Source organism: Lonchura striata, chromosome 11, assembly GCF_046129695.1.
Source record: "Lonchura striata isolate bLonStr1 chromosome 11, bLonStr1.mat, whole genome shotgun sequence".
Lineage (NCBI taxonomy): Eukaryota > Metazoa > Chordata > Aves > Passeriformes > Estrildidae > Lonchura > Lonchura striata.
In genome coordinates this window covers 23,467,872-23,482,125 of record NC_134613.1, presented here as the reverse complement: position 1 = coordinate 23,482,125, position 14,254 = coordinate 23,467,872, and the positions used below count along the sequence as shown (strand labels likewise).

At 45.1% G+C, this 14,254-nt stretch overlaps 1 protein-coding gene across 1 annotated transcript in view; it reads right to left on the bottom strand.

Annotated features, from left to right (window-relative positions):
• Window positions 1-3,985: 3,985 nt before the first annotated feature.
• Window positions 3,986-14,254, bottom strand: part of PIAS1 (protein inhibitor of activated STAT 1) — a 56,425-nt gene continuing 46,156 nt past the window's right edge. Inside the window, exons 7-14 of the mRNA XM_077785954.1 lie at window positions 13,861-13,966; window positions 11,735-11,808; window positions 10,355-10,515; window positions 8,667-8,797; window positions 8,229-8,406; window positions 6,277-6,419; window positions 6,042-6,079; window positions 3,986-4,333 (exon numbers count right to left, since the gene is read on the bottom strand). Coding sequence (XP_077642080.1) covers window positions 4,043-4,333; window positions 6,042-6,079; window positions 6,277-6,419; window positions 8,229-8,406; window positions 8,667-8,797; window positions 10,355-10,515; window positions 11,735-11,808; window positions 13,861-13,966 — 1,122 coding nt within the window. The 3' untranslated portion in view covers window positions 3,986-4,042. The remainder of the gene's footprint in view (window positions 4,334-6,041; window positions 6,080-6,276; window positions 6,420-8,228; window positions 8,407-8,666; window positions 8,798-10,354; window positions 10,516-11,734; window positions 11,809-13,860; window positions 13,967-14,254) is intronic.

Here is a 14,254-nt window from a genome sequence, read left to right as displayed (position 1 = left end):
AATGTTGGCAGGGCATGGATCGGGAATGCTGGCAGGGCATGGATTGGGAATGCTGCCGGGCCATGGATCGGGAATGCTGGCAGGCCGTGGATCGGGAACGTTGGCAGGCCGTGGATCGGGAATGCTGGCAGGGCGTGGATCGGGAATGCTGGCAGGGCAGGGATCGGGAATGCTGGCAGGCCATGGATCGGGAATGCTGCCGGGCCATGGATCGGGAATGCTGGCAGGGTGTGGATCGGGAATGCTGGCAGGGCATGGATCGGGAATGCTGGCAGGGCATGGATCGGGAATGCTGGCAGGCCGTGGATCGGGAATGCTGGCAGGGCATGGATCGGGAATGCTGGCAGGCCGTGGATCGGGAATGCTGGCAGGGCATGGATCGGGAATGCTGGCAGGCCGTGGATCGGGAATGCTGGCAGGGCATGGATCGGGAATGCTGGCAGGCCGTGGATCGGGAATGCTGGCAGGGCGTGGATCGGGAATGCTGGCAGGGCATGGATCGGGAATGCTGGCAGGGCATGGATCGGGAATGCTGGCAGGGCATGGATCAGGAATGCTGGCAGGGCATGGATTGGGAATGCTGCCGGGCCATGGATCGGGAATGTTGGCAGGGCGTGGATCGGGAACGCTGGCAGGGCGTGGATCGGGCCGGGCTGCAGGGCCCCTGCCCCTCCTGGCACGGCACAGGTTGGCAGTGCCAGCCCGGAGCCCGGAGCCTTCCTCCCGCTGGGATCACAGGGAATGGGGAATGCTGTTCCCAAAGTTCCAAACCCCAGGATACCAAATCCCACCACATCCCATTTCCCATGGGATTTACAGGGCTTTGGACCTGGAGCCTTTCTCCCAGTGGGATCACAGGGAATGTGAACACCAAGCTGAGCTGCCACTCCCCAAATTCCAAATCCCAGGATACCAAATCCCACCACATCCCATTTCCCACGGGATTAACGGGGTTTCGATCCCACTGCTCTTCCCAGCCTCCATGGAAAGGTGGGAAAAGGAGCCCCGAGCAATCCCAAATTCCTGCTGGATGTTCCGGGAGCTGGGACACGCAGGCTCCAGGCAAACCAGGGCACTCACAGCCCCAATTCCAGAAAAATCCATGAAAAATCTCCTCCTAAACTGGGGAAGAGACATTGCTAGCAGAGGCTGAATCACATCCAAATCAGACCGTTTCAAAAATAAGTCTTTCCCATTTTCTATCCTTTTATTTCTTTTTTTTTTTTTTCCTCTTTTTTTTTTTTTTAACTGACATTTAATAAATTATAAAATCGGTGTATGGTGAAATAGAATATATCAGCCAGATATGTATGAAATACACATGCATGGGAAAAAACTATTGAACTCACCTGGAACTCACACACACGGATCTATAAATACATATATACACACACATATACATATAAACACCAACAGTTTCCTTTTTTCCAAAATTCAAGTCAACTATTTAGTGGCAGAGGGATGCTGTAAAAACACTAAAAACAATTTTTGATGCCACATCATGTGAACCTTTCAAATAACCATACGACTGATCAGACAGCAATATCTAATGCTACTTGGATTAAAGATTTTTTTTTCTTGATTTTTTTTTTTAATTTTTTCCTGTTTTTTTTTTTTTTAACTTTTTTTTAAATCAATGCAAGATTTATTTTTTTTTTTGAGACGACTTCATAGGCAAAAGGTGGCCCTTGTCAATGCTTGAAGCAACTATTTGCAATCAACAGTTTTTTTGGACATGAAAAGAATTCAGACAAGTTTCTGCTAATTTTAGTATTCCTTAACTCTCTTTTTTCCTGATAAACTCAATACCTGCACTTTCAACCAGTTATAAAAATATTTTTCACACCAGAGGAAATATTTACTCTCTCTGACATGGACTTTGGGACACAAGAGAATCACTTCCTTCCCTCCCCCTTTCTCTGACTTTAAAGAATCTCCTGAAAAAAATCTGCATTCCAGCTATTTACACATTCCACTCCTTAAAAAGAAAGGATCAGCCCAAATAACCAAAAAAAAAAAAAAATTTCCTATGTCATGCATAACTTCAAAACAATGAGAAAAGAAACTAGGAATTAAATATGGAAAAAAATCCGAAATCATTCTGAATTTTGGAAGCTGCTACCCCTAAAGGAGCTGGGTGGGGAGGCACAAATTTGGGTTTTCCTGGGGGTTTTTTGGGGAGCAGGGAACGCCCACGGGGCAGCTCTGGCCATGCAGGGGTGCTGGGCACAGCAGCAATGCAGCTGCACTGCCAGGCAGCAATGCAGCAGCTGCACTGCAGGGGCTGGTTTGGGGCTCCACTCCATAAAAATGAAATATTTTATCCCATAAGTCACTCCTCAGCTGGGGTTTGATGTTGATTTGGGGTTTCACCCCATAAAAATGGAACACTTTGTCCAAATCTAATTCATTTCTCAATGAATTCCTCAACAAGTCACTCCTCAGCTGGGATTTGGGGCTCCACCCCACAAAAATGAAATATTTTATCCCATAAGTCATTCCTCAGCTGGGATTTGGGGCTCCACCCCATAAAAATGAAATGTCTTATCCCATAAGTCATTCCTCAGCTGGGATTTGGGGCTCCACCCCACAAAAATGGAGCATCTTGTCCAAATCAAATTCATTTCTCAATGAATTCCTCAAGAAGTTATTCTTCAGCTGGGGTTTGATGTTGATTTGGGGCTTCAACCCACAAAAATGAAATATTTTATCCCATAAGTCACTCCTCAGCTGGGGTTTGATGTTGATTTGGGGTTTCACCCCATAAAAATGGAACACTTTGTCCAAATCAAATTAATTTCTCAATGAATTCCTCAAGAAGTTATTCCTCACCTGGGGTTTGATGTTGATTTGGGGTTTCACCCCACAAAAATGGAACACTTTGTCCCACAGGTCATTCCTCAGCTGGGATTTGGGGCTCCACCCCACAAAAATGAAATATTTTATCCCATAAATCATTCCTCAGCTGGGATTTGATGTTGATTTGGGGTTTCACCCCACAAAAATGGAACACTTTGTCCCACAGGTCACCCCTCAGCTGGGATTTGATGGGGTCAGGCCCTCAGGAGTTACTGGATCCCAGAAATGTGGAATATTCTGAGCTGGGAGCATCCAAGTCCTCGCTCAGAGCATCTCCAAGTCCCTCCGTGTGCATCCCTGGGAGCTCTCCCAAAATTCCTGCAGCTCTGCAGCCCTGGGGAGCCTGGGCAGTGCCCTGCACCCTCTGGAGGTGGAATTTTCCCTGAAATCCAACCTAAACCTCCCAGTCAGCTTCGTGCCGTTCCCTGGATGGATTTGCATCATTCCTGATTAAAGCATGGAATTCAAAATTTGAATTTACCCCCTGGGGTAGAGGGGCAGACGGAACCAGAAATGCCAAAATCCCAAAAAACCAACCCCACTCCTGGAAGGCTCCGGGCTGCTCTGCTGCCAGAATTACACAATCTGCACTAAATATGGGATGGGGGAATTAGATTCCACCAGCCAAGGGAAATGTCTCCAAGGGGAGAAAAAACCCTCTCCCCAAGCTTGAACTTTAGAAGCTCAGCTCCTCTCCCGTTTCTTTAACTGTGGAGAAAATAATGCCATTGATGTCCAAACTATAGGGGGGGAAAAAAAAGGAAAGAAAGAAACTCACATGACAAATGCACAGGTGTAAAATCTTCAGCATCCATAAAAATGAACTGAAGCTCCTTGTTTTTCTTATTTTTTTTTTCTCTTTTGTCTTTTTTTTTTCTTATTTTTACCAGCGAGGCCATCTTAGGTTTATATACAAAAGTAAAACTGAAAATAGACTTTTTTTTTTTTGTTCTCTGTACACATAAATTTTTTTTCCCCTTTTTTAAAAAAAGGAAAAAAAAAACCAAAAACCACCTTGTCTTAACCTTTTTTTTTTTTTTCTCAACAGAAAGGAAAACCGAGCACGAAGATTTCCTCTGTTCCCCACCCACCCCCCCAAAAAAAAAAAAAAAAAAAAAAAAAAAAAAAAAAAACAAAAACCAAAAGAAACTCCCTCCCCAGCCAAAAATAAAATAGAAAGGGATCAGTCCAAGGAGATAATGTCTGGTATGATACCAAAGATTGAGGCCGTGTCCGTGGTGCTCCTGCTGGGCACGGGGTGCCCGTGGGTGTCCCGCAGGCTGGTGGAGGACACCAGGCTGCTGTTGCTGCCGCTGCTGCTGCCGTTGGTGGCTGGCAGGGAGCTGCTGCCCCCCGCGTTCAGCTGATCCAGGAACATCTGGGACGAGGTGTAGGGGAAAAAACGGGAGTGCAAAAGTTCCTGGTCGTCCGAGGCGGAAACGGCGGCGGCGGCGAGGAGGGAGGTGTTGTAATGCTGGCGGGAGACGAGGGGTTAAAATTCGGGGGGTTTGGGAAAGTTTGGGGTTTCACAGCAGCTCACAGCACGAGGTGAGATGGGTTTTTGGCTCTGTGGGCGCACAGTTTTGAAGCCAAAAGGAAATGGGGATGCTGGGGGTGCAAATGTGGTTTGGAAACCCAAACCCCACAAACAGCAGGGAGGGAATGGGATCAGAGCACAGAAACAGGGAAAAGGGTAAGCAGGAATGGGATTAGAGCACAGGAACCAGGAAAAGGGTGAGCAGGAATGGGATCAGAGCACAGAAACAGGAAAAGGGTGAACAGGAATGGGATCAGAGCACAGAAACAGGGAAAAGGGTGAGCAGGAATGGGATCAGAGCACAGAAACAGGGAAAAGGGTGAGCAGGAATGGGATCAGAGCACAGAAACAGGAAAAGGGTGAACAGGAATGGGATCAGAGCACAGAAACAGGGAAAAGGGTGAGCAGGAATGGGATTAGAGAAACCAAACCAGGAAAAGGGTGAGCAGGAATGGGATCAGAGCGCCCAAAGCAGGAAAAGGGTGAGCAGGAATGGGATCAGAGCACAGAAACAGGGAAAAGGGAGAGCAGGAATGGGATCAGAGAAACCAAACCAGGAAAAGGGTGAGCAGGAATGGGATCAGAGAAACCAAACCAGGAAAAGGGTGAGCAGGAATGGGATCAGAGCACAGAAACAGGAAAAAGGGCAAGCAGGAATGGGATCAGAGAAACTAAACCAGGAAAAAGGGTAAGCAGGAATGGGATCAGAGCACAGAAACAGGAAAAGGGCGAGCAGGAATGGGATCAGAGAAACCAAACCAGGAAAAGGGTGAGCAGGAATGGGATCAGAGCACAGAAACAGGGAAAAGAGTGAGCAGGAATGGGATCAGAGCACAGAAACAGGTAAAAGGGTGAGCAGGAATGGGATTAGAGAAACCAAACCAGGAAAAGGGTGAGCAGGAATGGGATCAGAGCACAGAAACAGGAAAAGGGTGAGCAGGAATGGGATCACAGCACACAGACCAGGAAAAGTGAGAGCAGGAATGGGATTAGAGAACAGAAACCAGGAAAAAGGGTGAACAGGAATGAGATCAGAGCGCCCAAAGCAGGAAAAGAGCAAGCAGGAATGGGATCAGAGAGCCCAAACCAGGAAAAGGGTGAGCAGGAATGGGATCAGAGAGCCCAAACCAAGAAAAAGGCTGAGCAGCAGCATTTTTGGGGCTTTGTTTTTTCGTTTAGCTGTTCAAAAAGTTCCTTTGGGGTGCTCCTTCCCAGCACCACTGAACGTCCAGGCTGCCCCAGCCTTCTTCCCAAAGATTTCTCCACAGCCAGGGCAGCATTCCTTGGATTAGAATCATTCTCAGGTCTTGGATATTTGGATTTCCTGACCCAAATTCCCAGTGCAGGCTCTGCTCTCCATGATACCCAAGTATCCCTCAGCTTTTAGGGCAATTTTAGTGCAATTTCCCTCCTTGGGAGGGCAGGGAGACATCCCAGCTCCCTTTTTTTGGAGGAAAAGGGACCAAGCTGCACCTTCATTCCACAATGAAGTGGCTGCCGAGTTTAACATTTTAAAATCCCCAAATGTTTCTCTTTGCTGGGCCTCATCCCACACGTGTGTTTAGACAATGCTGCTGCTGCTTCCCACACAGCAAATTCTGCTGAGAAAAGTGTTTGCCACAGGATTTGCTTCTCCCTGACTTACCTGATTGTCACCTGACAGGAAAGGGAAGAAATCCAAACCTGTCAAGAGATAAAAAACAAAATTCAGCTCCTCCAAACAGCCCCTCTCCATTTTTTCACCACTTATTTTGAAAGAAACCAGCCTAACATCGACGACACTTCCAATTCTCTTTGCTACCAGTGGTACCAACCTCATTATTTTTGTTTTATAATTAGGTGAGTGCCTGGAGAGCTGTGCAGGTGCAGCCAGAACTCACCTTGCAGGTCATAAGGCATGGGTGTCATATGGAATGGATGCCTGTAGTCCTGGATGAGTGATGTGTTGATGTAGCTGGTGTCCACAGCAGGAAGGCTTGGGGTTCTTGACACAGGAGAAGCTTGGTGGGGTAAATTTAAAATGCTGGAAGGGGAAAAAAAAAAGATGGTTAAAAAGCATAAAATACACTCTTGTTTGTTGCTGTCCCATCACGGGATGCTTGTTTGCTTATTTTCAAATTGGACTTCAATTCTAAACAATTCAAAACAACTCAAAACCCATTCTGAGCTTCCTGGGGGATGTGCAGCCATCCCAAAGCTGCATCACACACTCCCCAGGCTTCCTCCTCCCAACATTCCAGCAGGAACATCCCTCCAGTCCAGGAGAGCTGAGGTGTAGGAAAGGAAAGCTCAGCCCCGAACAGCAGGAACTGGAAATGCTGCTGGGATCCCCAGAAATGTGTTTTCAACAAGGACAGGAGAATCCTGAAGGAATCCTGACCCCAAAACCCCCCCAGGACCTGTGGGACCCCAGCGCTGACACCCCACAAGGGGGTTCCAGCTGGAAAAGGCCCTGGGGGGTTGCAGCAATTCCCACTGTGGAGCAGGAACCTCTTCCCACAGGATCCCTGGCTTCCATCCCAGAATATTTATGCAAACCAGGAGCTATTTCCAGCCTGGCTGCCCAGGTGTGCCCAGGTGTGCCCAGGTGTGCCCAGGTGCTTGTGGCATCCCCAATTCCCACAGCCCTGCCCCTCCCTGGCTGCTGCTTCTGCATTTCCCAATGGAAGAAAAACATTCCCGGCTCTGCAAAATCCACATTTCTGTGCCTTTTGCACCATTTTACACTCTTATTTTTTTTCAAATACAACTTCTTCATATTTCAATTTTCGTATTTCAATATTTCATTTGTGTTGCACACTCAAAGCTGTGATTCTCTGTGCTCCATTTCACAAACACAACTGAAATATCTGTGTTGTACACGTAAATCTTTGATTCCCTGTGCATCATTTCACAACTGAAATATTTAATTTGTGCTGCACACTCAAAGCTGTGCTTTTCCTTGTACCACTTCACAAACAGACCTATTTATGTTGCACACTTAAATCTTTGATTCCCCTTGCACCAATTCACAAACACAACAGAAATATTTCATTGTGTTGCACACTCAAAACTGATTCCCCTTGTACCACTTCACAAACGTAACTAAAAACTTTAATCTTTGATTCCCCTTGCACAATTTCATAAACAGAACTAAAATATTTATGTTACACACTTAAATCTTTGATTCTCTGTGCATAATTTCACAAACACAACTGAAATATTTCTGTTGTACACGTAAATCTTTGATTCCCTGTGCATCATTTCACAAACACAATTGAAATATTTATGCTGCACACTTAAATCTTTGATTCCCCTTGCACCAATTCACAAACACAACAGAAATATTTCATTGTGTTGCACACTTGAAACTTTGATTCTCCTTGCAAAATTTCACAAACAGAACTAAAATATTTCTGTTGCACACTCAAATCTTTGATTCCCTGTGCATCATTTCACAAACAGAACTAAAATATTTCATAGTGCTGCACACTCAAAACTGATTCCCTTGCGCAATCTCACAAACACAAAAGAAATATTTGTGTTGCACACTCAAATCTTTGATTCCCCTTGCCCCAGCCCACAAACACAACTGAAATATTTGTCCTGCAGCCTCTGAGAGCCCTGCAAGGCTGCTTTGTCCTGCAGGGCTGCATTGCTTTGCAGCCTCTGAGAGCCCTGCAGGGCTGCATTGTCCTGCAGCTCTGAGAGTCCTGCAGGGCTGCATTGCTCTGCAGGGCTGCATTGCTCTGCAGGGCTGCATTGCTCTGCAGCCCGAGAGCCCTCAGGGCTGCATTGCTCTGCAGGGCTGCATTGCTCTGCAGCCTGAGAGCCCTCAGGGCTGTGTGCTCACCCCTTGCTGTTCATGGGAGATGCTGGGGAGATGGAGGGACAGCTCCTCTTGGCCGAGGGCTCCTCGTCCTCCTCGTCGGAGGAGCTGTCGATGGTCAGGTCGATCACTTCCACCTTCTTGTTCTTGTTGGATTGTTGGTGAGAGGACACCTGGTGCTCCAAGGAGGAGCTGATGCATCCTGCACAGAACCAACACTCAGCTACAGTCACAGCTGGCTAAAAAAGCTCAAAAATTCAAAACAAAAATCATCACGGGATGTTGGTAACTTTAAACACCGTCAGACCCAGACAGGTGTGATCCAATTAACTGAATATAAATGATGAAAGCTATAAATGTCTGTTTAAAAATGAGAATTTTGGGAGGTGAAGGAGCACAAACACAACTGTTTGTGTTTGTGTTTGAGCCCAGAGTGTCCTGCACAGCCCAGCCATGGCTCACCATCCACTCCATTGTAGGATGCTGTCACCTCCTGCACCTCCTTCTTGGACCTCATGGGAGCCCAGGATCCATCCTCCTTGAACTGGATCTCATCACAATCTGTGCAGAACTTCAGGATTTCCATGAACAACCTGTCCATAAAAATGTTTCATATCAGTGATATCAGTGCTAAAAAGAGCTTTTTCCCCTTTATTAGTCAGTGTAAGTCTGAATTTGTGGCAAAGCTTTGTTCTGCTCTTCTCTCAGCTGCCTCCTTGATAAAAAGGAATCACTGACAAAATTCGAGTATTACCTAAAATAAAAATCTGCAAAAATGAAGATTTTTATTGAAAAGCACTGAGAGGGCAATCCTGCAGAGTCTGTGACACAGAACTCTCTATTTCCCGTAACAAAGGAAATCTGTGAACCAGAGCTGATAAAAAAAAAATCCTCTCCTTACCCGCTTTGACAAAACCTAACTGAGCAAACCTCTCTTAAATCTGAGGATTTAGGGACTTGTGAAACTTCCTAACAAATGCTGAGCATGGGAATCTCAATTTGCAGCCTCTTCTCCCACAGGCACCTCCTAAAATTTTCGGATGCTGGCAGCACATCACTGCCAGTGGGAATTCCAGCTTCTGACCAGGCCCATTCATGTGGTTCTGCAGGGAAGAGCTTGGCTTTAATTAGAGTTTGGCTTTAATTAGCTCCCTCTTTCCCAGACTGGAGCATTTTCTACCAATAATCTTCTCTTTGGGATGCTCCAGTTAGATCAGATCCAACATCTGCACCTGCCAGCAGCAGGAGAAGTAAGGGAAATGTGGGGTTTGCATTTTTCCTGGTTTTTGGCTCTGCTGTTTCAGGCAGGAACCTCAAGCATGAACCCCCCAGCTCTTTGAGCCAAGGCAGATTTATCCTGGAAATTTGGGTTGCAGAACAGAACAGCCTGAGGGTCACCTCAGGAGCTTTTTACAAGGCTCCAAAGGGATCCTGAGTGACCTCATCCTTCCCTGGCAAAATAAAACACACATTCCCTGAAAGACTCAACGTTGATGAGGTGGTTTTTTAAAAATTTTGGGGTTTCTTGGGGTGTTTCAGCTTTGCTTTTGGTGTTTTTTTGTGTGTGTGCTTCATCAACTTTTGAGCTTTGTTTTTATATTCAGAGTATTCTCAGAAACCTCTACTTGTTCTCTCCCTTTATATTAAAAAACCCAAAAATTTCTCTCTTAAAAGAATTAAGAGGCAAACACAGAAACCCACACTTGGCCCAGGCCGGGGTGATATTTATTTTTTTTTTTTTAGTGTTTTGCAAGCAGGCAGAGCCAGGGAATCAATGTGTGTGCCACTTTCTATAGATAGCAGCTCCCCGAGTGTGAAATTGCACACGGAATTGTGCAGGCACTCCCAGGGGTGGCACCATCCATCTGCTCTGCCTGTTATCAGCCCTGCCAGATGTGTGCAGCTGCTCCATGAGAAGAAAATCCAGCACGTGCTGTCTGCACCTAGGAAAATTCAGGAATTTCCAGAGAACTGCCCTCATTATTATCAAGTTGAGTTTGAAGGAGCAGAGTTCTTGCAGGAGCTGCTCAGGAATTCCTGAGGGAATCCAACAGGGGAAATTCAACACGGGGAGCTCCAAAAAAAGAGGGAAATCAACTCCATTTCAGGCAGGAACACCCCATGTGGGCTCTGATTTCAGCTTCACTCACCCATCGATGATGAGATGCTCGTAAGGAGCTTTCTTGTCACACACAGGGCACACCCAGGTGGGTTTTTTCTCGTTCATTTGGATATAGAGAGTGGCATCAAAACACTGCAGGTGGGAGCAGGTCAGGGCCCTGCAGGGGATGGTCAGGCGCATCTTGCCAAGCTGGAAGAGGAAAAAAATATTATTTTATTACTTTAGGATTAAATGAACCACCAGGGCCTTCCTGCCTGGAAAGAGACAGGAGTTAGGTTGAGTTTCATTCCACAAAGAACTCTCAGAAATCTGAGTTTTGTCACATGCACAGTTCACTCCTTCCAGTATGTTTGAAATGGCATAAAAGTGAATAAAAATTATGTTTTGAATTATCTTGATCCAGGAAGCTGAAGAATGCACCCAGCCATATTCCTGCAACAAAATGCACTGAGCACCTGTAAACAGCAGTGTGCTGGATGGACCAAAAATAGAATTGTTATGTATTATTCCGTGTATTATATGGACCAAAACCAGAATTATCCTGCATTATCATGAAAGTATAATCAGACTGAAAGGATAGCAGACAGCGAAAGCAATTCCACTTTAATCTGAAATAAAAATCTCCTCACAAAACCCCACCAGAGTTGCAAAACTCCAAATGTTCTTGCTTGCTATATTATTGCCATTTTTTCTGCTTTCAGATTTTGCAGCCGTTTTTCTCTGCTCTGCTTTTTTTATTTTTATCTTTCTGAAATCCTTCTTACCTTCGCTATTTCTGTGTCCCCAGAATTCCCAGGGGACACAGAATTCCCACAGGAGATGCTCTGGTGCCAGGTGTTTGGCACCTCCTCCTCTCAAATCCATGGCCAAGCACATGATTCCCATCCCCAAATCACATTATTCCCATCCCAAAAACCACATTATTCCCATCCCAAAACCACATTATTCCCATCCCAAAATCAGCTCCCCCTGCCCTGTGTGTGGCAGGGATTCTCATCTCCCAGGTGCTGGGGCAATTCCTCGTTTGATTTTTGGGCACAGTCCCCCAGCTCAGGAGCATCAGAGGGAAAATCTGGATGCTTTAAAAGCAAAATAAGGGAATTCAAAGGCAGGAAGGATTTAAAACCCCATCTACTGAGAGGAAAAAAATTAAAAACCAGGAAGATTTTTATCAAGCCAAGCCCAACCTGCCCTCTCAGAGGATCCAGTGACACATTTAAATGTATGCTTACGTATATTTTGAGTAACATTTCCAAGTTAATGCAATATTCATTTTCCCTGGGGGATTTCAGGAGCTTTTCAGCACACAGAGAATTTCAGCTGCTCTCTGTCCCCACCAAAGTTACACCAGGTAAACACGAGGTAATTTCCACCAAAATCACTTTTGAAGGAATAAAAATCAACTTACTGGACAAAGCAGAGACACTCTTAGGCTGGTTGTTGCTATTTCACTGTCTGGATCAGCAGTTAGTTTCTCTTTAACTGGTATTTGAAAGAAGAAAAGGTTTATTTTATGTTAATTCAAACATGAATTGGCTGATAAAGAAATAAAATAAGTCTGAAATGGTGTGGTAAGCTTTGAATTCAAAACCCCTAAAAATGTGTTTATCCAGAAAGGTTTTAACTATTTTGCATGCAACTTTGTACCTGACCATTATTTAATATTTAATAGCACATTAATTTAATTTCTAACTCCAAGCTGAAGTTGGTACATTTGTTAACAACTCTCACATGGACAGGCACCACTATAAACCCCCCAAATCCTCATCAGGTGATTGCAAACTGAAAAGCAAATTGAGCAACAGGCAGTCAGCAGTACCCTGAAAAATATCTGAGATTTACTGCAGTGAAATATTGAAGTCTTTCATTCCTGGAGTTTTTCATCCTCTATTTTTATTGACAAGGGCTGTTTCATGAGCAGTCATTGGCAAAATTAACAAATCAGACTCATTTTATTCCTGCTCCAAGAACTGGACCTACGCCTTCATCCTCACCTGGCAGAGCAGCAGCCACCTGGAACTTGGTAGATTTTTGTGCATTTTGTGCATAAATCTGTATATATTTCTGCATTTTGTGCACAAATCCGTAGATTTTTGTGCATTTCATACAAAAATCCGTAGATTTTTGTGCATTTTGTGCACAAATCCGTAGAAGTTTGTGCATTTCATGCACAAATCCATAGATTTTTGTGCATTTTGTGCACAAATCCGTAGATTTTTGTGCATTTTGTGCATAAATCTGTATATTTTTGTGCATTTTAATGCATTTTGTGCACAAATCATCAAACTGCATTAGGACAAATTAATGTCCAGCATTATTTTTTACTGCTGCACTCATTTCTTCCCCTCTGGAGAAGGTGCAACACCTGATGAGAGCATTAATTAAGGAGTAATTCTATATGGATCAGGTGTTGGGATTTTCCTCTCTCCCTGAAAACCAACCCCGCAGTACTTTGTGCTGGTTTTATGCCACAAACTTCCACCAATTTGTTGTCAAGAGGAAACAAAAATGCAGCAAATTCACTCTGGACTGAGGAGGGGTTCTGTTCCCACAATTTTGGGAACACAAAATGCTCAATGGAGCTGCTCCTGCCCAGGCCCAGTTTGAGGCCTTCAGCCCTCAATGCCCACTGTATAAATCACATTTGTGGCCATTTTGCACTATTTTTTACTGCTGTACTATTTTTTTTTCCCTCTGTAGAAGGTACAACACCTGATGTGAGCATGAATTAAAGAGTAACACCACTACCAGGGGCTGGGATTTTCTTCCTCTCCCTCAAAACCAACCCTGCAGTACTTTGTACTGTTTTTATGCCACAGATTTCCACCAATTTGTTGTCAGAGGAAACAAAAAGGCAGCAAATTAACACAGGAACTTTGTGCTGGCCACACTCTCTGGGCTCACCCACAATTTTGGGAACACAAAATGCTCAATGGAGCTGCTCCTGCCCAGGCCCAGGGTGAGGCCTTCAGCCCTCAATGCCCACTTCCCTGTAAATCACATTTGTGGCCATTTTGCACTATTTTTTACTGCTGTACTATTTTTTTTTCCCCTCTGTAGAAGGTACAACACCTGATGTGAGCATGAATTAAAGAATAACACCACTACCAGGGACTGGGATTTTCCTCTCTCCCTGAAAAACAACCCCACAGTACTTTGCACTGTTTTTATGCCACAAACTTCCACCAATTTCTTCTCCTGAGGTACTGAATGCCCACTTGACTGCAGAGCACAGTTGTGCCATTCTGCACAAACAAAGCCAGGATGGCTGAGCTGAAAGAGATTCTCTTGCATTTTTCCCCTCACAGTGTCAACAGGGTTCCTGGCCTGGCTCCTAGTGCAAACAAAGGCTCTGAGTCTTTGAATTGCAGCTGAGCACAAAGAACACCACTATCACATTCCCAGAGGGCTGTAGGAAGTCCAAAGCTTGGTTAGCACAGTCCTAATTTCAAATATCCCCTCACAAAAGTGTGGTTTTTAAATTTTTTTTTGTATTTTTTTTTTCCTTTTTACAAAAGCCCAGCAGACACGTACTCAGTGCTCTGGAGTGATCTGGGTTCCGGATTCCCTTGGCCCGCAACCGCTGCAGGAGCACCGTGGAGGAGAGCTGCTTCACCAGGTACACTGCCATGGAATAGTTCTGGAAAACAATACCAAAACATCAGGGAAAACCCCAAAAACAACCCCAAAACCATCAGGGAAAATCCTGTCTGCAGCACATAACAGTTTGATACAGGATTGCTGGAGAACCATGGAGGAGAGCTGCTTCACCAGGTACACTGCCATGGAATAGTTCTGGAAAACAATACCAAAACATCAGGGAAAACCCCAAAAACAACCCCAAAACCATCAGGGAAAATCCTGTCTGCAGCACATAACAGTTTGATACAGGATTGCTGGGGAACCATGGAGGAGAGCTGCTTCACCA